This window comes from Erigeron canadensis, chromosome 3, assembly GCF_010389155.1.
Source record: "Erigeron canadensis isolate Cc75 chromosome 3, C_canadensis_v1, whole genome shotgun sequence".
NCBI classification, from domain to species: Eukaryota; Viridiplantae; Streptophyta; class Magnoliopsida; order Asterales; family Asteraceae; genus Erigeron; species Erigeron canadensis.
The window spans coordinates 31,660,376-31,682,326 of record NC_057763.1 but is presented as its reverse complement, the minus strand read 5'-3'; the positions used below and the strand labels follow the sequence as shown (position 1 = coordinate 31,682,326).

The 21,951-nt window shown below is 37.4% G+C and overlaps 3 protein-coding genes across 4 annotated transcripts; all 3 read left to right on the top strand.

Moving 5' to 3' along the window:
- The first annotated feature begins 1,356 nt into the window (after nucleotides 1-1,356).
- On the top strand, nucleotides 1,357-6,715 carry LOC122591919. The gene is made up of 3 exons (XM_043764143.1): nucleotides 1,357-1,985; nucleotides 4,792-4,910; nucleotides 6,324-6,715. Exons 1-3 carry the CDS (start codon nucleotides 1,357-1,359, stop codon nucleotides 6,437-6,439), a joined length of 864 nt encoding a protein of 287 aa, XP_043620078.1. The 3' UTR covers nucleotides 6,440-6,715.
- A 2,051-nt stretch (nucleotides 6,716-8,766) lies between these two features.
- LOC122590518 lies at nucleotides 8,767-19,227 on the top strand. Of its 2 annotated transcripts, none has more exons than XM_043762716.1 (6): nucleotides 8,767-9,180; nucleotides 16,929-17,189; nucleotides 17,289-17,334; nucleotides 17,426-17,723; nucleotides 18,017-18,095; nucleotides 18,712-18,812. In XM_043762716.1, the coding sequence occupies exons 1-6, from the start codon at nucleotides 8,845-8,847 to the stop codon at nucleotides 18,742-18,744; spliced, it is 1,053 nt and encodes a 350-aa protein (XP_043618651.1). In that variant the 5' UTR covers nucleotides 8,767-8,844; the 3' UTR covers nucleotides 18,745-18,812. The 2 variants fall into 2 exon arrangements, with proteins under 2 accessions (XP_043618651.1, XP_043618650.1); XM_043762715.1 differs by lacking the exon at nucleotides 18,712-18,812 and adding an exon at nucleotides 18,819-19,227 and having other exon boundaries at nucleotides 8,769-9,180.
- Nucleotides 19,228-20,504: 1,277 nt separating this feature from the next.
- On the top strand, nucleotides 20,505-21,596 carry LOC122591918 (transmembrane emp24 domain-containing protein p24beta2). Its single transcript, XM_043764142.1, has 4 exons — nucleotides 20,505-20,702; nucleotides 20,880-21,066; nucleotides 21,138-21,245; nucleotides 21,341-21,596. The coding sequence occupies exons 1-4, from the start codon at nucleotides 20,505-20,507 to the stop codon at nucleotides 21,466-21,468; spliced, it is 621 nt and encodes a 206-aa protein (XP_043620077.1). The 3' UTR covers nucleotides 21,469-21,596.
- Nucleotides 21,597-21,951: the final 355 nt, after the last annotated feature.

The following is a 21,951-nucleotide window of genomic DNA, read 5'->3' as shown; positions in this document are numbered from 1 at the left end:
ATGATTGCAAGGTACTCCCGAGAGAGGCGGGCTACTCCCAACATAGACTGTTGGTAATAGATTTGCTCCTGAGTAGAAGAGCAACGAAGACAGAGAAGGTTGTAAAGCCAAGAATCCTTTGGAAAAAACTAAGGGGTGAAGCAGCAGAGACGTTTAGGTCGACGACTAGCTCGAGGTTCACAAAGGAGATAAGAGACGGTTCGCACATGGAAGCTGACGAGTTGTGGACACTCTTGGCAGAGGGTATGAGTGAGACGGCAAAAGAGGTACTAGGAGTAACTAGAGGAACTGAACGACAACGGAGAGTGGGTAGGGAATCTTGGTGGATTAGTGAAGAGGTCCAGTCCAAGGTCGCGACAAAACTTAGTTGCTTTAAGGATCTTGTCAAAAGAAGCCAGAACAGGACAAATAAAGACTGGTCATTGGCTAGGCAGAGGTACTACGAAGCCAAGAAAGAAGCAAAGAGGACTGTCGCTGTAGCAAAAGAAAGAGCGTACGAAGAACTGTACAAGAAACTAGATTCCAAAGAAGGCGAAAACGAAATCTTCAGAATCGCTACAGCAAGGGAGAAAAGACGTAGGGATTTAGGAGATATCATTTATATAAAAGACGAAAGTGGACGGAGCATTGTGAAGGAGGGAGACATTAGGAAAAGATGGGAAGAGTACTTCGCCAACCTGTTTAATGGGAGAGGGTCGGGGAGAATTGAAGGAGGAGAAAACCTCACCGCACACCCAAACACACGTTACGACGACGATGCTACGAGGATCAGCCGAGAGGAAGTAAGGGTTGCCCTAAAAAAGATGGGGAGAAACAAAGCGACCAAATTCCGGTTGAGGCATGGAGATGCCTGGGGGACGTGGGGATAAGCTTGTTGACAAGCCTCTTCAACAAGATTTGGACGAGTGCAAAAATGCCAGAAGAATGGAGGCTTAGTGAGGTTATACCTATTTATAAGAATAAGGGGGACGTGCAGAGTTGTAGCAACTATAGGGGCATTAAACTCCTAAGTCATACTATGAAGCTCTGGGAGAGAGTGATCGAAACGAGGCTTAGAAGAGTTACGAAGGTGGCAGAGAACCAATTTGGTTTTATGCCAGGGAGGTCGACGATGAAGGCTATCCATATCACCAGAAGCCTGATGGAAAAGTATAGGGAAAGACAAAAAGCGCTACATTGTGCTTTCCTAGATTTAGAGAAGGTGTACGATAGTGTACCACGAGAGCTGATCTGGAGGACGCTCCAAGCAAAAGGAGTTACTAGGAGATACATTAGTGTTATTAGGGATATGTACGATAGGGCGAGGACTGGTTTTCGAACACCGGTGGGGAGCACAGAGCTTTTTTCTCGGTAGAAATGGGCCTTCACCAGGGTTCAGCGCTTAACCCATACCTTTTTACCTTGATCTTAGACGAGTTGTCTAGTGGCCTACAGGAGGAACTACCGTGGTGCATGATTTTTGCCGATGACATTGCACTGATTGCAAGATCAACGGAGGAGCTAAACCGTAGGCTAGAGAAATGGAGAGAAGCCCTTGAAGATAATGGTCTGTGTGTGAGCCAAGATAAGATTGAATACCTACGATGTGACTTCGATAAACAGGAAATAAGACAAAATGGGGATGAGGATATTCGCATTGGGGAGCGGGTATTAGGTCCGAAGGTGTCTTTTAGATACCTGGGATCTGTGATACACAAATCGGGAGGGATAGACGAAGACGTGACACATCGAATCCAAGCTGGATGGATGAGGTGGAGAGCAGCTTCTGGAGTCATGTGCGACAAGCGGATGCCGCTAAAACTGAAAGGCAAGTTTTACAGAGTGGCTATTAGACCGACTATGTTATACGGGTCAGAATGTTGGCCGATGACGAAAGCCCAAGCGTCTCGAGTAGAGGTGGCAGAGATAAGGATGCTAAGGTGGTCTTGCGGGAAGACCCTATCTGACAGGATCCCCACGGGAGTTTTTAGAGAGCCGAACTTGAAGTAAGGACCATCATTAACAAGCTAAGAGAAGGGCGCTTGAGATGGTTTGGTCATGTTAGGAGAAGGGATCGAACAACACCACTAAGGAGAGCGGAGTCTATCCACGTCGAAGGCATACGAAGAAGGGGAAGGCCAAAGATGAGGTGGGAGGACCGACTAGCGAAGGATCTAATAGAGCTTGGTTTGTCGGAGGACATGACGTCAGATAAGACGGCCTGGAGAACTAGGATTAGAGTAGAGGATTAGGTTAGGGTTTGACTTTTGCGGGACTTCGATTGACATCTTTTTCCCATTGTGCCTTGCCTAAGGGGTTGGTGTTGGTTAGGCCGGGAGAGGTAGGCCTAACATAGGTGACTCAAGGCAATAGAAGGCTTTGACCTGACAGGAGAAGAGGTAGGTCGACGGAGGTGGAAAGACAGAATACCAAAGGATATGGAGGAGTTTTCTGGTGGAGGGGGTTGGACAGTGATTGTAAGGCATATGAGAATAGGTTTTTTTTTTTTTTTCTCTTAGACTTTGGTTCTCAGTAACCTCCGTAGAGGTTTTGGCCGGAGTAGAGGGAGGCCAAAATCGAGGGGGGAGGTTACTCTTGGCTGCCCCAAATTGCTTTGCCTGTTGGAGAACATGACCGATGAGAGTTTATTAGAGGACTAGGACTAGTTTAGGGGTTTGGGTGCTTGGGAAAGGACTAGGATTAGTCTAAGTTAATGTCTAGCTAGGCAGCTAAGTTAGCGTGTAAAGGACTAGGTGTATCGGTTACCTTTGTCGTGTGGGAGCGTTTTTGCGAGTAGACTAGGATTAGTTTGGCCTAGTGGCCTAAGGTACTTTGCTACGTAGGTTGTTTAGAAATAGTTTAATCCCCTTAGTCTTTAGTCAACTCTTGCGTATAAGTTTGGTTGCCATGGCGGTTTATTTACATCCTTCTTGTCTGAGCCCCTTGCTGAAGACTTTGTTTTTTTATGTTCCTACATTTTATGCTGTTATTTGCGTATTATGGTTGCTAGATCTTATGTACTATGCTAAGGTATTTTTTAGGCCGTACGTTTGCTACTCTTCCCTACTCGTCAGGTAGCCATATCCAACGGACACAGCTGACAGGTATATTGTCTTAGCATTTTCTTGACAGACAGGTATAAACACTTTACCCTTGTATGATTTTTACATTTTCTTGGCCGGAGGTCCTTAAGGAAGCAGTCTCTCTACCTCTGGGTAGAGGTAAGACTGTCTACAGCTCACCTCCCCCATATCCCGCTCAAGGATTGGGTACAGTTGTTGTTGTTGTCGTCTCTATGATTCCCTCCTACCAAACACCCCTGGTTACATTTAATATTTTTAAAAATAAGTTCATATAAAAAAAAGTACTCCAGCATAGTTTGAACTTTGGATATAAAATAAATAAATAAATTTCAAGAGGAAAATAAGTCCTCCAAATTTAAAATTATTTTGATTCATTGGCGCTTGGATTAAGAATTCCCGAGATTTCTTTTTAATCTTTCAAAACCATTCTCGTTATCCCCCACCCCCTTCACCCACACACACACACACACGCACACGCACACGCGCGCGCGTTTTCAAACCCTAAAACACAGCCTTACTTGAAGGTAAGTTTCTATTTTTATTCTGTTTGTTATTATGTTATATCATTTCGCTTACTTATGTATTGATTCTTTATTGCCTTGAAATTCATCTCATAATAATTTTGGTTATAAGCAGTAGTTTTTGGTATTAATTTGCTTAGATTGTGTAATATATTTTTGGGCATGAAGCATTTTTAGTCTGTTCTGTATATGACTTACTTGGTGTAACAAAGAATTTGCATTTCTTCAAGTCTTTGTTACCCTGCCAATTAAAGTAAAGTAAAGTAACTTCCAATTCCGTCTTTCCACGGGTTTTAGGTCCCAAATACTAAAGGTAGAAAAGGGCCTCCAGCCTTGATGGGCATGACACCCTTGACTTCTGTTTCGGGAGGCAAGGGCTTTAACCACTTGAGTTGGTTTTTGTTACTCTGCCAATTGTAATGCTTTATTTAGGATCCTGAATTCACTTTTAAAAAAATACATAATTATGGGTTGATTAATCACAAAATTTGGTAGCTTAAGCATTTCAAAAGTATTAATCCTACCAGTCATTCAGTCTCCAACAATGCCCTTGCCGGGGTATAGGGAAGGTGGAATGTAGACGGTTATAACTCAACTTGAGAGAGAGACATTGCTTCAGGATTTCAGAAAGACCTCCGGCAAAGGGGTTAATTCTCAAACACAACATACATTAAAGATGCTAATACTCGCGTCAATTAATATTTAATTTGGAAAATACTTCATCGGTTACCTTTGAGGGTCTTTCAATACAGTGATAGCTGAACACTTTGATTGTCTTTATTACCATGCTGATGTAACAAATGCATATTCTTTTGCAGTTGAGGAGACATGAAGGTTAAGCTTGTGCGTATCCTTACTGAGTTACTTCTAGATTCCAGTAGTGTTAATTTGTATGTCAAGATGTTACTTTGTCATTTTTAGCCATTGGTTCCCGATGATTATAAAAAAAACAACACCTTTGTCATCTGAAGTACTCTTTGTTACTTCATATAAATTGCATTTGTATTTATAGAGCTGCGGGTTTTGCCATCGTAGATAGTTCATTAGATGCTTTTGAAATCATTTTTTCATCATGCTCTTTCTTAACCAACGTCCTATGAAATTCTGGTGGACCTATAAATAGAGTATGTTTCCCTCATTCCTTTTAATTGTGAAAGAAAAAGTTTCTGTTTATGTTAGTAACTGAAATGCTTATTTGTGATTTACAGATGGCATGCTGTAGCTTCATGGACATGGGATGCTCACGATGATGCATGTGGGATATGTAGGATGGCATTTGATGGTTGTTGTCCTGACTGTAAACTCCCTGGTGATGATTGCCCCTTGAGTAAGTCTCCCCTGTACCTTGTCAATAGATCTTCAGTTTTCGCATTGTATTTTTACCAAATCTTCCGTGTTTATTGCTGCATTGCCCTATAAGTAGTAGTTCTATGCCTTGCTCTTTTAATTTGTAACTTCTTTTTCTTTCTGTATGTTAAGTGACCTGTTATGCTCTTTAAGATTAGCATGGAAAAACAGAACATCTTTCACTACATGAGTAAGTTGTTCATCGAGGTTCTACTAGAGCTGGCAAATTCAGCCCTTTTAACTATGGATGGGTTGATTCAGATTATGTTGTATCTCAAACAGATAAAATAGAAAATTAGTTTTGGAAACAAGTCAATTGGGATGAACAAGTTGAAAGCCTTTGAAAGTTCACCCGAGTAAGAATGCTGATTTATTATAAAATGATATTAGTTTTGTAATAATAAATGACATCAGGTTCTTATCGAAAATTAGATGTTTTTATTATAGGGTATTTAGTGCCAGCTCTATCAGGCTCACACCGAAAATTTGTCCATTATAAGTGACCTGTTTTGACGCATCACCAAATCTGCCCGTCTTGTTAATGTTGCCACCTCTAGGTCCTAGATATCTATCTCTTAATCTTGGTTTTGAAGGAAGAGAAAAAGGGATTCAACTCTTAATAACTTTACCACCATGCTTAGTTTGCTCCAAATGTTGCTTCTATATTTTGTACATTTAAACGAAGCATTTTAGGTACACTTTGAAATTTAAATGTCTTTCATAATAAAACTGAGTGGTGTTTCTATCAGGAGAATATGGATGACATGTAATGTTGGTACTAAATGTTACTACATTTTCATATAGCGGATCAGAAGCAAGAATAAATATGAAATATTCTATACGTGAACGAATTTTGTGTTAGTGTAATGGAGATCTAGAAGCAGGTTGTTACTACCAAATGGTACATGAACTCTCTAAAGAGAGGTGTGTGATTTTGTGAGCGGGTTTTTTTCAATCAAAAAGAAAAAAAAGGAATGGGGTTCTCCTTGTTCTTTATGGTCTTAGGGAGAAAGGGGGAAGGAGGGGGGGGGGGGGATCATAATTTCATTGGATGTAGTTTTTAAGCTAAAAATCGGCAAGGAAACGCCATTGTCATTGGACATTTGGTGCTCTTTCTTGAGAACCTTACTAAGAACAGAGGTGGGATGTTGGGTGGGGCAGGCAGGTTGGGTATGGTTAGAAACTCAATACATGTCAGTTTTTTAGGACCAGGTCAACCCCAATACTTATTATTGCAAAATTTCATATTTAATATAAGCTGTCGGTATGTCAAAATATAATTTTTCGAACATCACATGTTTTATTGTGTTTGATACTACATAATATTTGGTTTACTTTTGCTGTCGATAGCTAGCTTTAAACGGAAACTAATCTGATGTGATAATTTGTGCAGTATGGGGTGCTTGTAACCATGCTTTCCATCTTCACTGCATTCTCAAATGGGTGAATTCTCAGACCCCCCAAGCTCACTGTCCTTATTGTCGCGCAGAATGGCAGTTTAAAGAATGAAGTTCTGAAGTTGTATCAGTTGCGATTGTTAATGATGTGTTTTTTGCTCTATGGCAATGGCAGGTAATGAAGAGCAGTCTGTCATTTTCACAAGCTACAATGTTGTAAACTACTTTTGGTTATGAAATACCGTTCATCTTTATTTTCAGTTCCAGGTTTTGTACCTCTTTAGTAAAATATGGGGGGAAATGTTAAAACGTTTAGATATTACCTGAACCTGAAATTAAATGTGAGAGTATATTACTCATGAGTCTTTTTATGTATTGCTTGTTGTCATCCCCGGCTTCTTTTTTGTAACAGTCAATTTATTTACATCTAGAGACACAAATTAGTATCATCTACTTTTGACTACCTACTTTTGAATACACATTTGGGATTTGTGCAATTGTGCGTCCTCATTGACACAATTTGCACTTAATTACGTATTTAAGTTCCTGCTTTCTTATGTTTTCTTTTGTTTAGTATACCACAACCTTTCTTTTGCTGATTTAAACCATCTTCAATCTACTCATCAAAATTCAGTTTTAAAATTAGCTTTGACACTAAATATTATACCTCCAACCTATCACATTGAGAACTTGGTTTTAAATTGTCATGTCTTTTTTAATAATTAATAAATGAGAATACATTGTATTTTTTAAAAAAATGCGTATCATTTTATAAAAAAATTATGAATACATTAATAAAAGAAAGATATTTATCAATTTATAAAATCTTATTATACTCCCTTTTTATAAATTCTATATTAACAATATCGTAATAACCTCTTTTAATTATTTATAAAAGGATTGGTAATGGTGCTACAACTAGCTTTTGGAATGATCAGTGGGTGGGAAATGAGACACTTTCTCAAAGATTTCCACGTTTATTTGCGTTAGAATTGAACAAGCAAGTGTTGGTCATTAATAGATGGCATAACGGGGAATGGATATGGACATGACGTAGGGCTATTCGTGGTGGGGTTGAAGCTTCTCAACTTGCTGAGATAAATACATTACTCCAGAATGTGAAACTATCAGATAGGGAGGATTCTTGGACATGGAACTTTCCAGGTCAAGATTGTTTTTCTGTTCGTAATTTCTGGTTGTGTCTTGAACGTGCTCTTTTGCCTTGTGAGCCAATTAAGACGCGTTGGAATTCATTAGTTCCAAAAAAAATAAACATCTTCATGTGGAGATTACTTGGTGATCGCCTTCCCTCCCGATTGAACCTTAGTCAAAGAGGGTTAGAAATTAATGATATTTCATGTCCTCTATGTCACCACCAAGTCGAATCTATAGCTCACCTCTTTTCATCATGTGCTTTCTTTATTGATCTTGCACATCGGTTTACGACATGGATAAACATCGATATGCCCGTTGACAGCCCAGCTGTGATGCTAAATTGGATTCATGACTCCCTTTATCCGTCCAAATTTAAACCAATATTAGAAGCTGCTTGTTTTGTGTGGTGGTGGTCGCTTTGGAAACATAGAAATCAGGTTATCTATCGTGCAACTGCTGAATCGGTCAGTGATGTTTTTCACTCTATTGTCTCTTTATCATTTTTTTGGATTTCTAGTCGTGATAGGAAAATTAGTCTTTCATGGCCATTATGGGCAATGAGTCCTTCTTTTTTATTGTAATTGTAATTGTTTGAGTTATGCTTCGGCGCCTTGCCGTAGCATTGTATTATTAAAAAAAATTAGCTGTTCTAAAAAAAAAAAAAAAAAAAACCTCTTTTAATTTTGTTCAAACTGACATACATAAAACTAAAATGTGAGGGTCCTTTAACAATTTTGTCATTTTATGATGAGTTGGATGCTATTAATAGATAGATATAACCAACATCTATCATATAACAACTATTACTGTTACATTATAACATAAACCCAAATATAGTGTAGACTACTTTAATTTGTGTTATTATTATATTCATAGTTATAAAAATAAGAATATTAAGAAGAGTGGCTTCTCTAATACTTATAATTAGGTATTACTTGCTTTTAAAAATCAATGGTCCCGATATTAGAGGCTAAGATATAACTCTCATTAAATTTGACTTAAATATTTTTAGGAGAGATATATAAATTTAGGGAGATGATGTATCCTTCTAATTTTTTTATCTAATAGTGATGATGATATTTGAAAAGATGGACGGTTAAGATTAAGAAAAAAGAACGATAATAATGCACATTAAATTTTTAAAGTTTTATAACTTTATTAAAATTTTAGGTTAATGTTAAAAAAGATTAATTAGAATAAATTTTACTCGTAATATATTATAAAAAAACGACAAAGATACGTGGTTAGTGGAATATTTTCACCTGAAAGAATCCCCAAATTTTGTTTCTTTGAACTACCAACCAATTTCACAAATTCTAGAAACATCGACACAAACACACACTTCCCACCTAGCTGCCCGCAATGACAATCTTCCCCGGCGTGAAGTACACCCTGGAACACCGGTGGAAAACCGACGACGCGTGGTACACTTGCGGTGTCATTCTCGAAGACGGCAAACATCTCCGTGTTAAATTTGAAGAAGAAGAAGGAGCATCGAAAACTACAGAAAACGACGAGGTTTTCTCCATCTCCGATTTCTCAAATCAAGAACAAATCGATGCTTTTCGGAACAAATTCCGTCCGGTTTCTGCTCCGATTGAAGATAATGAGTGTGCTAAAGTGATTCAAGGCATGATTGTTTGTGCTGCATATTCAGATGACGGAAATTATCGTTACTTTGATGCCGTTGTTGACGCTGTATGCATCTCTCTATCTCTCTCTCTCTCTATATATATATTATATGGATAACACTTCAGTAAGAACACTCTTAAAACATCATTTTGATGCACAACTAACATAGTGAAAAACTAATTATCATTATTTAAGTGTTTAACAATACATTGATCTATCAAAATCGAAAAAATCATGTTTTTTGCTGGATGCATCATTTTGATGAATATGCATCCAAGATGGATGCACAAAACAAAAAACATGATTTTCTCGATTTTGACATACCAATGTGTGGTTAAACTCTTAAATAATGATAATTAGTTATACATTATGTTAGTTTTATGGACTTTTAATGCATCAAAATGATGTTTTTAAGTATTCTCACCCAGTTTCTTATTTTAATGTTGTTCTTATTTGATTGTCCTCTTATATTATATAGTCACTATTTTAAGAAAAATAATAAATGGGACTACAAATAAACCTAAAATTCTTGTGCTGACACATGACATGGCCATGAGTCACCACCAAAATTTTAGACATATTTGTGGCCTTACCAATTAGACCTATATATCATCACTCTTGTAATAAGTATGTTTAATTTAAGGGATTAGTGCATTAGAATGTAATCCACTATACAAAATATTCATAGTGTGTAGCGTAATTCAAACTTGTTCAATGTATGTATGTAACTTGTTTTTTGTTCAATTCATGTAATAAAGGGGATGAATCAAGTAGCTAAGCAGCGGTTGCATAGAATGAACATTTGTACATAGTTTGTTACACCTTTAGTGAATTCGAGAACAAATTGGGCTCGAGTGCTAAACTGTGACTTAGCACCTTTAGCCGACATTCAGGCATGTTGGGCTACACTTCTCTTTTGGGATACAAGTAGCCCGCTGTTTCTGTCGGCCCCGGGGGCCTAGGCATTGAGTCTTAAACCGCCGGGAGATGAAAATAACCCGACCTTCCTCTACTCGCGGTAATCCGTTACACGAATTGGACAAAATTATAAGTTACTTATGTACAATGAACACAATTGAAGTATGCGACACGCTATGGCTATTCGTGCATAGTTGATTACATTCTAGGGCACTAATCCTTAATTTAAATACACTACATTCTAGGGCACTAATCCTTAATTTTAATACACTGTTTATATTGAATTATTAGTGATAAGTGCATGAACATGTAATAAATGTTTCACGTTTTGCTATGGTACGTATCCGCCTTTTAAAAATTCTAATGTATGTATCGAACTCTCAATTTTTTGTTGTGATTGTATGTATGTAACATGCTATACCCTGTAAATGCTGGCATTGTATATGATGACATGGTAGTGAAAAAAATTTACACCTAATTAAGTGGTAGGCGGATACATACAATAGCTATGTTATACCTTGTAAACCGCTGACAGGGTGTTGGTTATGGTGGCGCAACATCGGATAACTTGTTACCTAATGATTTGGTAAGGGGATACATACAATAGTTAGGATTTAAAAGTTTAATTCAATATAAGGTTTTTGAAAGTTCGCTACATACATTAGCAACACGTAATATGATTTGTAAGCGGACACAATAGTTACTATTGTATGAGCTTTTAAAGCTACTACACCATAAGTTACTAGCCTTTTTTTTAGTCATTAAGTGCTGAATATTTTAAGTTGTTGAATGTATAAATAATGTCTGTATGTATTAAGTAAAAGATACATAATTGACGGTTATTTTTGTTTATTAAGTAAAAAAAAAACAAATTTTACTTAATTATCAAGTTCTTAACTATTAAGTTTATCTTTGTTAAGTCATTTTACATTCATAAGCTCCAACCTCATCTACTTTGCCAAACATACGTTATACTAACAAAAACACCAACTACTAGCTCCGACCACAACCTAGTTTTACTTAGCATATCCTTTGTGTATCCAACATTGAATTAATTGCTATTTCTATCCAACTTTTAATTGATTGCTATTGTATGTATTTTGTTATTTAATCGATATTTCTAATTAGATGAAAGCCATACAAGTTGCCAATCATGTGATTTGCTTACAAATTATAAGGGTTCGACAATAACTGAAAGTTGGATACACACATTAGATGGTTGGATACACATAATAGCGAAACATGGCAAGTTGGATACAAATTATAATACCCTTAGGTATTATATGTATGATTTGATTTTGAATGTTATTAGTATACAAATATTTGGTTAAGTGAACTCTAATGTATCTAATTTGTTACGTTTTACTATCGGGTGTATTCAACTTTCAAATAACTTATTGTATGTATCAAACTTTTAGTTCATTATTGCATATGAAACTGATACGAACCCATCCCATAATAGGCTCGCATCATGCCCTAAGCTAGGTGTAGAACTCACTCCCAAAAGCTAGCTCAAAGGAGGAGGGGACACCTAGGCTTATAAACCACCCACCAATCCCATACTTGGTCGATGTGGGATCATCTCAATACCCCACCCTTTGAAGAGCCAACGTCCTCGTTGGTCACGACTATGTTGGTCACGGTTGGCACCCTTTTCCTTGGGTCCAAGCCACCACTCCATAGGCCACCACTCCGAGCGTTGGAACCTTGAAAGGTAGGGCTGACTCTGATACCAATTGATGTGTATCAAACCAGAAAATAAAGAAAGAATAAGAAAATTGATAGATTTCTGGATTAATGCCCTAGTAGCCCCTAGTTCCTAAGAACAATGATAATATTCTCCATACCTCATAACCGTGGCCTATGGCCTTGTTTAAATAAAGAGACTTCTTAACCTAACTTGATCCACAAGTAATAATAATTATAATAATAACTAATAATACTATTAATAACAAATTCATAGCCGGCCCTTAATACCCTGACCCGTTCGGCCCATTAACTTCTTCAACCTGATTCATATCATTACTCCCGCCCCCAAATAACATCTTGCCCTCAAGGTGTTGCTTTGAAAAATTGCTTTAAGTAATTCCAGGATCCCATATCTTCCTTTCGCTTGGATATCGGTGGCAATGACTGGAAGACCCAAAAATTTGTCCAAAATCATTCCAAGACTACTCATGAGATACCTGATGCCCCCAATTCATAACACGCCTTTTTAGCTTCACATAACTTTGTGCAATTGTAAGCTCGTATGGAAGGTCAAACTTTGGAACACCATGTTGTATGTTTCTAAGCCCATAATCAGTTGCTCCTTTCTTGACCATTGTGAGTAGAGAAAAGGAATTACTTAATGGACAAACTTCAGGCTGGATAATTGTCTTACCAGCATGATTGAAGGGACTTTCCTTTCCTTGTAGTTGTTCACAGACCTGATCTGCAGTGCTACTGAACTCACCATCCCTTCCATTCAACTGACTTCCATTCCCTCCGAAACCTGTTACTTTCGAGGCTGAAACCCCAAGGGTTGGTGTTATCATAGTGGTCAACTGTGGCTGGGTTGATTTTGACAGCGTCACCTGCTGCTGTTTCTGCATCTGATCTGGCTTTCTGTTCTGTTTCCTTTCTCTTCTCGACTGCCTCCGTTTGCATAACAAATGTTTGGTCAATCCTGGCCAAGTGTGCATCCGGTAAACGTATTCTGGCCGACCGTATCTCTTCCCTGTATTCCCTTATAAGGATCAAGGCCTGTTCAACATTAGCTGATATGGCCCGTAAAGCAGCATTGCATCAACAATACCCACAAGTTGCAAGATCCAAAGCTCTGATACCAATTGATACGAACCCATCCCATAATAGGTTCGCATCATGCCCTAAGCTAGGTGTAGAACTCACTCCCAAAAGCTAGCTCAAAGGAGGAAGGGACACCTAGGCTTATAAACCACCCACCAATCTCATACTTGGCCGATGTGGGATCATATCAGAAACTCAGATTTTTATCTAAACTAGTAACCTACTTTTACACATGTCCCTTGGAGCATTAATAATGGTTGTGATGTGGACTAGGTGGGCTAACCACCCCATGTGGGGTGTTGACCATTGGGCGAGCTGGTGTGGTGGTGAAGTGGACAAGGTGGGTGTGCCCACCTTGGGATTTGGTGGGGTGCACAAGGTTGTTTATTTTATTGTTTTCCTCTTTTTTTTATTGGGTATCGAGTAGTGTGAGGTATAGTTCTTTAGTGTTGTGGGGTCTAGTTTTTAGTGTTATTGCTATAAATGTGGTGTGGTGCTGATGTGCAGTGATGTGGCCCACCATCTTGGCCTGGTGGTGTGACCATTATTAATTTTTTTGTCTTATGTGACGCCTTATGTTTTTATGTCTTATATAGTTATATTACTATTACCTTTCATTACTTTTCCCCTAGAACACGTGCACACACACAAGTTAACAAGTACTAAAAATAAATAGAAGCGGAGAGATTTAACGTGGTTCAAGGATATAAAACACGAGAGATTTAACGTGGTTTAGTCACGGTATGTGACCTAATCGATAGGGGTAACTTGGTTTTCTTTTATCGAGTGATGAATAACACATGTACAAAGGAAACCCTTTGGTAAACTTGTTCATCAAGTAAGACTTAGCAAGATTGGGCCTGAATATCAGGGCTGATTGCCTTAGCTCCTAGTTTTTGGTGGCCTTTAAGTGGGCTGATGACAACATCACACCAACAGTCTCCCACTTGGTATCTTTGGACCTCGAACAACACCATCTTCAATCTGTTATGTACATTAAGAATTCCTCCTATTCTTCAATGCGCCTTAATTGTCCCTGTCCTCATCAGTTAACTTGAAGGCCAACTGAAGCTTCCAATGAGTTCAACCCATCAATCATGAACAATGACTTGTTCACTGTCCTTGCCAGCTCCCACTGACTCGAATTGCCAATAACTAAACATTCTTAGAACAAACACTCTCCGGATAAAGTAGATAATCAACTGGGGAGACTTTAATGGCTGGAATATTGATTCTTTTAACTCACTGTCTGGAATGTCTGACTGAAGCACAGCACTATGTTCCCACTGTCGTAAAAACCCGTGACTGGTTTCTCTGAATCTTTCCTAGCACATCCAACCTTAATCTGAATCTGACCTCTAGCTTTGGGTTTGCCATTAGCAAAGCAAAGCTTCTTCTGCTCATGAGATTCTGTGAAACAGATTGTGTTTTTCTTATAAACTGGTATTGTTACTCCTCAAGACGGTAAACTGACCATGTAAGAATCCTGTTTGTTACCTCGAGCTATGACTAGTTTTACCTTGATAAGCTTCCAAAGCCCGATACCGAACTTAACATCATGCCCTTGTTCATCCACTGCCCGACGGGAATCAACAGCTTCTTCAGCCTAAGAATAAATCCGACAACCTTCAAAGTCCATGAACTGGAGTCTTCAAATTTACGTCACCCATGACTTCATTCTTCGCTAGTCTTACCTTTCTAAAATCCCAAAACTTTTGAATTTTGCAGTGCTTCATAGCTATCTGTAGTGTGAATGAAGCACTCAAATCCATGACCCAGGAATTTACACTACTCACTACTATGCAAATCAGAGCTCATCTGAGTTGTAGTCTTCTGTAGTAATCAGTTTTTTCTTATTTTCCGGACATTGACTCCTATAATGTTCGACCTCTTCTGATCATCTTTGTTCAAAGAAGCATCTCCACCAACCAAGAAATCAAAGCCACCGTCTTTAACTTCAACTTGCCAAACGAGACGAATTCAAAGGCACCGGATCCTTATGGCCCGGTTTTCATGCAACACACCAGTCTTCTCTAATCACAAACAAGTCAATCAAGGTCCGGAATAACCTGACATCATCACACCCTGCTGATAAAGGAACCTTTGATCTGTCCTTTTAGTATCCTGTTAATTTCTTTGTAAGTTGTAACACCAACCAATGAAAGAGAATGAGAACTGAGCCTCCTGCTTAACGTCTTAGTTTTTTCAGCTAAGCGTGACCTGATTTAAAGCCTCCTGCTGTCGGCTTCTTCTGCTCTTCTGGTTAACTTATACCTCAAATACAAGCCATCTTGATTCCCCGTTCTTATATTAGGCACAAAAGAAAGAATAAAACTCGGTTGAAGGTACCTGATCGACACCTACTTTCAAAACAGTCCGGCAATCAACCTACTCTTGTTTTTCATGCAAGAACCGTTGTGCCAAAACACCCATGAGCAGACACCTATGTTCATCACCAATCGTCCCGTCGTCTCAAACAATACTCTTCCGTGACAACGGCTGACTTGAACTCCCTCACAGTCACCTGTAAACACACTCCTGAAACAGCCCCTGCTGTCCCGAAACCCAGTTCTTCCTACTGCTAAGTGTGTCCCGTAGCTAAGGCGATCCTTTCTGCACCGACTCTGAATACATCCCTCTTTCATCAACCTTGCTATCCTGGTGATCTGTGCGTAACGGATATACCACTTGTTAGGATTAAACACTATTAGACAAGTTATAGATAGTTACGTATATGATTTATATTAGAGGGTATTAGAGTGTATTTATGTAATCTATTTATTTCGTGTAATCTCTTATTCACAAATACAATACAATACAATACAATCTTTCATTGTTTATCTAACACGCACACATACAAGTTAACAAGTTCTAAAAGGAAATAGGACATGAGAGATTTAACGCGGTTCAGTCCATGTATGTGACCTAATCCACAGGGGAAACTGGGATGTTCTTTTGTTGAGTGATGAATAAAAAATGTACAAGAGATGTGTATATATAGGCTGCACAATTAGGGCTCCCTTTGGCCTTTGCTAAACTTTATCACCAAGTCAAACTTAGCAAGCTTGGGCCTGAATAACAAGGGCCGTCTGCCTTGATTCCTAATTTTCGGTGGCCTTTAAGTGGCCGATGACAATATCACACCAACACATGTAACCCTTATATTGGAAAAGGTCGTCAAGCTGACTAATCTATTAAGGTTTAGAAAGTCCTCACATCATTATCACGAAATTACATGCTAAGTTATGCCACATTATGAACAACTGAGCAAGATTTTTTTTTTCCTCTTGATTTTGGGTTACACGATGGTTAAGAAGAGACAGGTTTTAAAAGTATGATGGTTAAATATGATATAGAACTGTAAGCTGCCATATAAGAGACATTATAAAGTGGGTTGTTAATTTAGACGAAATGGCAGTGGCAAGCCCAAGTCAACAAAATCATTGGTCACTTGATGAATTAGTAAGTGGATACCTAAAATATATATAAATTGGAGATATGAAACACGTAGTAGATGATATGAAAGTTCGATGCACACAATCGCCAAACATGAAACGTGTCAACTTGGATACGTATTGGTGCACTTAGCCTTATTACCGTATATACATTTATGGGAAATGGATACTTAACACTAACTTCCAATACCCCGCCCCTGGTTGGTTTGTGCATTGTTGTTGTGGATACTTAACAACTTGTGGCTATGATTTTCCTAGCCAATTATGTAAGGTGTTATTAACTTTTTACTGCAGATTATTAATAGTAATTTTAGCTTTGTTGAATGAGAGCCTAAACAATAGGAACAGCGTCCATGTTAAACTCATCGCTATGCAAAATTGTGAACAAAACAGCAGAATGAATTTGCTAATATGTTACTCCGTATTTTCACTGTATTTGGAGGATGCTTTAGGAAGTGAATAGGTATATTTCTGTTTCAGTACATGTTAGGTGATTGTATCTTTAATGTCCCCAATTTTTGAACGTTCACTGTTTTTAAGAGCACGTACGTGCATTAGTAGAGAGGTGAAATGATATCACAAATTTTAATGTGTTTTTTGGGCACACTTATTGTTTTGCTTTTTGTAATTTTTATGATCTGTACTGGATAGGTTTGTTACAAAGAACATTCACCTGAGAAATGTGTATGCAAGTATTTGCTGTTCTGGAAGCATGGTCCCGGAGAGGGTAATATTACTAAAACTAATCTTCAGGATATATGCCTCATCAGGCATGGTGCTGTTGATCCTATACTGGCCGACTTCACAAAACTTGTAAAGGAAAAACTTAAGGGGGATTTTTCTCAGTTTATTCTGATCCCCAAGAGCAGCTCATTTTTGTCTAAATCAAATGAAACTTCAGACAAGTCACAGGCAAGATTTAGTATTTATGACTGTTCGTTTTGTAGAATTATTAGTTCATTTTTTGGCAGTTATATTTAAATTACCGTTTTTTTTTTATTTAATTTATAGGAGTTTGGCAGTGCAAGACAGAATTCTCAAGTTGGATTCCATGAAGGTTTTGTAGTTGGACCAAACAATGTTTGATAGCGTTGGTTTTTTAAAAAAATGATTTCAGAACTCATTCATATTTTGCTTTGTATTGACAGGGAAGGGAAGGTTCTGGTCTGAATTAATTGATCAGGAAAGAGATGTGGGAGGACTTGAAGAAATCGGTTGTCATCACTACTTAATACTGGAGAATCTGGAGAAAGATCTGTGTCCAAACGTGATGACCGAGTTCATACACCAACAAACTTCAATCGCAATACATGCATATGTTTTTCCAAGCTTGGCAGTGGAAACTTATGCGAGAGGAGCAGTTGTGGTGGATAGCAGATCAAAGCTTAAGAGATTATATGAGTTCATTAGCAACCCAAATCATTTCATTATATCTTTATCTGGAAGGTAAGCGTTATTGTTGTTTATGATGTGATAGCTTTTGAGTCAATATCAATGTATAAAATGTGGATATCTTGCTAATTGACAAACGTCCTGTTCTTGAATATTTATAAACGTTAGCTCAACATTAGCCTGGTGCGACTTGTTTAAATATTTGAAGAAGCACAGTTTTACAAATTCAGAGTTATCGCCTTTGTTGTTTTTTGTTTTTTCCCCCTATGTAGTACAAGTTACAGATATTGTGGTGCTCTAGGTTATTAGTCACTAGCAATTTATCCAAGTCCTTTTATTTTTTGTAGGCCATGGGTAATAGCTGAAGACACATTTTGGATTGGAACTTTTGACATCAACTTGCGAAGCTTGCAACCAAAGTTTGAGGTAAAAGTTTCAACTGTTTCTATAATCACAAGTGGAACATGCACATGGTCCCAAAGGATTTTATTCTTTTATGAGGTGTTCATTTTCATTCTCTTGAAGATCACTCTGCTTTTCATCATGGTATTTCCCAAATCAGTGTCTCTGTAAGAGATGCACAAGTCGTTCATGAATCAAGACAGTCCAGGGCCCTGCCCCAACTCTTGGTTCTAAAAGTTCTAGTTACAGTTATGAGTTCCGTTTGGTCGTCCTTATTAAGTCCCACTTCCATTTTTTAAAGGACTTCAAATAAATGGATAGAAATTGGAAATAGGAAATCTATCCCCCTCCATACAACCATATGACTATATGATTTCTAGTTTGAAGTTTGTGAGTAAATTTGAAGATCATAGATCTTTTTTGTTATTTTGGTATGCTAGAATAAGTTAACAGACTAAAAAAGTCAAAGAACTTGCAACAATTCACTTATCATTCGTGTTGTGTTTATGTCGTTTTACGAATCAAGTTAAAAATTGCAACTCAAGCCTGTCATGGCTTAATTGGCCCATAATTGGGACTGGGTCTTATCTGAGTTATCTGGTAGTTTAAAGTAACATTGGGCACCTATAATCGCAACCAGGCCTTCAAGTACTTGGAGCACTTCTTCATCTGAATTTCACTTGAAGCATTTACTTCTTTGGTGTATTTTGTTGATTGATCCTTGACCCTCTTGCACTTCAACCCCAGAAAAAAAATACAGGGAGCGAGTTGACGGTTGTCTGGACAGGAACAAAACAATATATGACTGCTAAACGGCTGCACGGTCTATATATGGAATTTCGAAGTCATCTAAATGGACTTCAGCAGAGATTAGGGATGGAGGAGGAGAAGGAGAAGGAGAAACAGGACTGCTATCGACCAAAAAAAGTTTAGTTCTGCAAATTGTAAATATGCAGTTTTTAGTGCAGTAGGCAGTAAAAAGATGTACCCTTTTTTCTGTTGTCTCAAATTAGAAGTTTACCAATCTTTCCTTTCAATTTTGTCTTAGTAAAAGTGTAAAGGTTAAGTTAGCAGTTTGAGGGTACAAGTAAAAACTTCCTGTGGCTTCAGCTATATTTTCTCTAAATTAATGAGATCCCTCAAGTTTTAGCTTTCATCATCTCCTGTACAAGTTTCTAATCTTGATCTGTCCAGCCTTTCAAAAGCAATGTGTAAGGTATACATATATCATGGTTGCTAAAGAGGTTTATGAAGGCGGTGATAGAAGTAATGTTAGTGTCCGGCTTGTATTACTCTCCGATTCATTATGCAGTGTTTAACGATATCAGGTAAAATTTGGGGAGTTGGATCCGTGCAAGAATACAATGGGAAACCAGAATTCACAATTTAAACACAAATCGATTTTTTTTTCTTTCTTTCTTTAAGTTATATGTTAAAGATTATTCAGTTAACTTTTTTATTCTACTCCAAGCTTCAATTGGTTTTTGTATATAGTGGTTCCAGCCAAAAGTTGGTAGAAAATTGTCAAATGACAAAAGAAACTCGTGAATGCTCTTAAAATATGAACTCTGCTACTCTACTAGATGGATTGCCAACTGCCAACAGATATTCTTAGTACTCGTATTTGTTTAGAAAGATTGTATCTTTTTATAAGTGTAGATATAACATTTTAAAGGCAGCTGCATTGTGTAATTTTTCTAATTCAACTAGAGTGACATCAAATGATTATTTTTGATATTTTATTGATTTTCATGTGACTTATGGGATACTTTGGTGACCTATGTAAATGTCATAGTAGGTGTTTGGATGTGAGCTAGAAAATGATTATTCTATTTCATTAATCATTAGCTAGAATCAAATAAATCATGATTATACAATATTAATTAACTAGACTAAATCAAATATAAGCAATTATAATAGAATACTATATATAATGCTTAGATATGTTGATCCCTTGTTTAGAGTTGTAAAATTATATATCCTTACAAGACGCATCTCGTGTTCAAATCTTGTTAGATAACAATCTTGATGTTGTAAACGGCCACATGATACCTTGGTTATATCCGAGTGAAAAAAACTCACCTTCTCTAGCTCACCTAAAGAGAGAAAACTTTATCCGTTTACTATGTGGCCCTGGAGGTGAGTTTGTCCCAAGGTCTCGGGTTCTAGTCTTGGATCTCTCATCTCTAAGGTATTTTCCATGAGAAGGGGGTTGGAGGTCCAACAAATCGCTGATTAAAAACGTCTAAATCGAAACTAACTTTAAAAATAAAAAAAATAAAAAAAGTTACCACAATATCATTTTGTGAAATAAAAGTTATAATTTTATAAACTACCTATTCATCAATCTTCTATAATAACATGAATTCAAATTCATTCCTATATACTTAGCCTTGTATTATATATAAATTTCTTAATGCCAAGAAGTTAATAATGTTTCATACATTTTTAGCGATTGTTGTTATAATTTCTTTGTTAAAAACTCACGTTGCTGGGATTAGATTTGTGATCGATAGAGAAGAATGTTTGTCTCATAATGTTGATTATGAGGGAGATACGGTTCATGTTTCTTTTGTTGTAATTAAGGCAGAATCGCCATGGCATTTTTCCGAGGACGGTGTTGATCTAGAGGTAAATTTCTTTCGTTCCATCAATTTAATCTTATGTGATCTTAAATGTTGCATAGAGGTTGTGTTTGTGCAATAATTTAGCTTTCAAATATGATTATAAATTTTAGATCAATTAAAAGTTCACATATGATGTTGAACAATATATTGAAGATTCACCAAGAAATCTTTTAATGTCCAGATAAAAGGCCCGGATGGAGAGGAGGTGTACAATGTACATGATAAATCTAGCGAGATGCACGAGTTTGTGGCTCAAAAGAAAGGTTTATACCATTTTTGCTTCATAAACAGGTCTCCATATCACGAGACCGTTGACTTTGATGTTCAAGTTGCCCATTTTGGATCCAACGATCAACATGTAAAAGACGGTATGCCAATACACAATTTGCCTTTACTGTTGGTTTTGCACAATTTTGATTTCTCCTAACAAATTTTGCAGAGCATTTTAAGCCATTGTTTGATCAAATAACAAAATTGGAGGAAGCACTTTACAACATTCAGTTTGAACAGCATTGGTTAGAGGCAGAGAACGATCGACAGGCAATTAGTAATATATTTGCTCTCTGAGTTCTACCAAAATGAGTACATTTTACTTTTGATATCTATACATAAATGACTGTTGATCATTGTTTTGGGTTGCAGTAAATCAGAAAATGAGTAAGAGAGCAGTCCAGAAGGCTCTAATCGAGTCTGCAGCACTGATTGGAGCCAGCGTCCTGCAGGTCTATCTTCTACAACGTCTGTTTGAGCGAAAAATGGGGTTCATCTAGGGTGTAAGAAGATGGAGTGTATATACATTACTTATATTTGGTGTTATTTAGGCCGAATGTAGATTTCTCAATGGCCTAGTAAAACACCCCATTAAATTACAAGAAGTCTATTGCAATGCATCTGGTATCTGTCTAATATAATTCTGCCAAAAAGGCTTTTGATTTTTGTGAAATGGAAAATGACTAAGGATGTCATAAACTTCTGCAATCACTTTAAGGCCACAGAAGCACAAAAACAACCGAGATCGTCTACTTATTGCTTTAATCAACATACACCACTTTTCACATTTGGGACAGGCATATTATAGACGGTAACAGACAAACAATGGAAGATTTGTAGACCAAACTCAAAAGCAGAAATTAATAATAATATATGAAGTTCAAAGTGGGCGTAAGAAGCACAAAATCATACCAACGACTCAAGTTAAACAACGGGAAAAACTCAAGAAGAAAAAAAAAAGACACGAGAAGAGTGTACTATTT

Bases quoted from the DNA above. Each gene is read 5' to 3' on its own strand.
- LOC122591919 (XM_043764143.1), top strand. From the start codon at position 1,357: ATGGGCCTTCACCAGGGTTCAGCGCTTAACCCATACCTTTTTACCTTG. The intron at 1,986-4,791 runs GTAAGGACCATC...TGTGATTTACAG, and splicing joins TTTAGAGAGCCGAACTTGAA to ATGGCATGCTGTAGCTTCAT. The intron at 4,911-6,323 runs GTAAGTCTCCCC...TAATTTGTGCAG, and splicing joins TGGTGATGATTGCCCCTTGA to TATGGGGTGCTTGTAACCAT.
- LOC122590518 (XM_043762715.1), top strand. From the start codon at position 8,845: ATGACAATCTTCCCCGGCGTGAAGTACACCCTGGAACACCGGTGGAAA. The intron at 9,181-16,928 runs GTATGCATCTCT...TGTACTGGATAG, and splicing joins TTGATGCCGTTGTTGACGCT to GTTTGTTACAAAGAACATTC. The intron at 17,724-18,016 runs GTAAGCGTTATT...TATTTTTTGTAG, and splicing joins ATTATATCTTTATCTGGAAG to GCCATGGGTAATAGCTGAAG.
- LOC122591918 (XM_043764142.1), top strand. From the start codon at position 20,505: ATGTTTCATACATTTTTAGCGATTGTTGTTATAATTTCTTTGTTAAAA. The intron at 20,703-20,879 runs GTAAATTTCTTT...TTTAATGTCCAG, and splicing joins AGGACGGTGTTGATCTAGAG to ATAAAAGGCCCGGATGGAGA. The intron at 21,246-21,340 runs GTAATATATTTG...TTTGGGTTGCAG, and splicing joins GAACGATCGACAGGCAATTA to TAAATCAGAAAATGAGTAAG.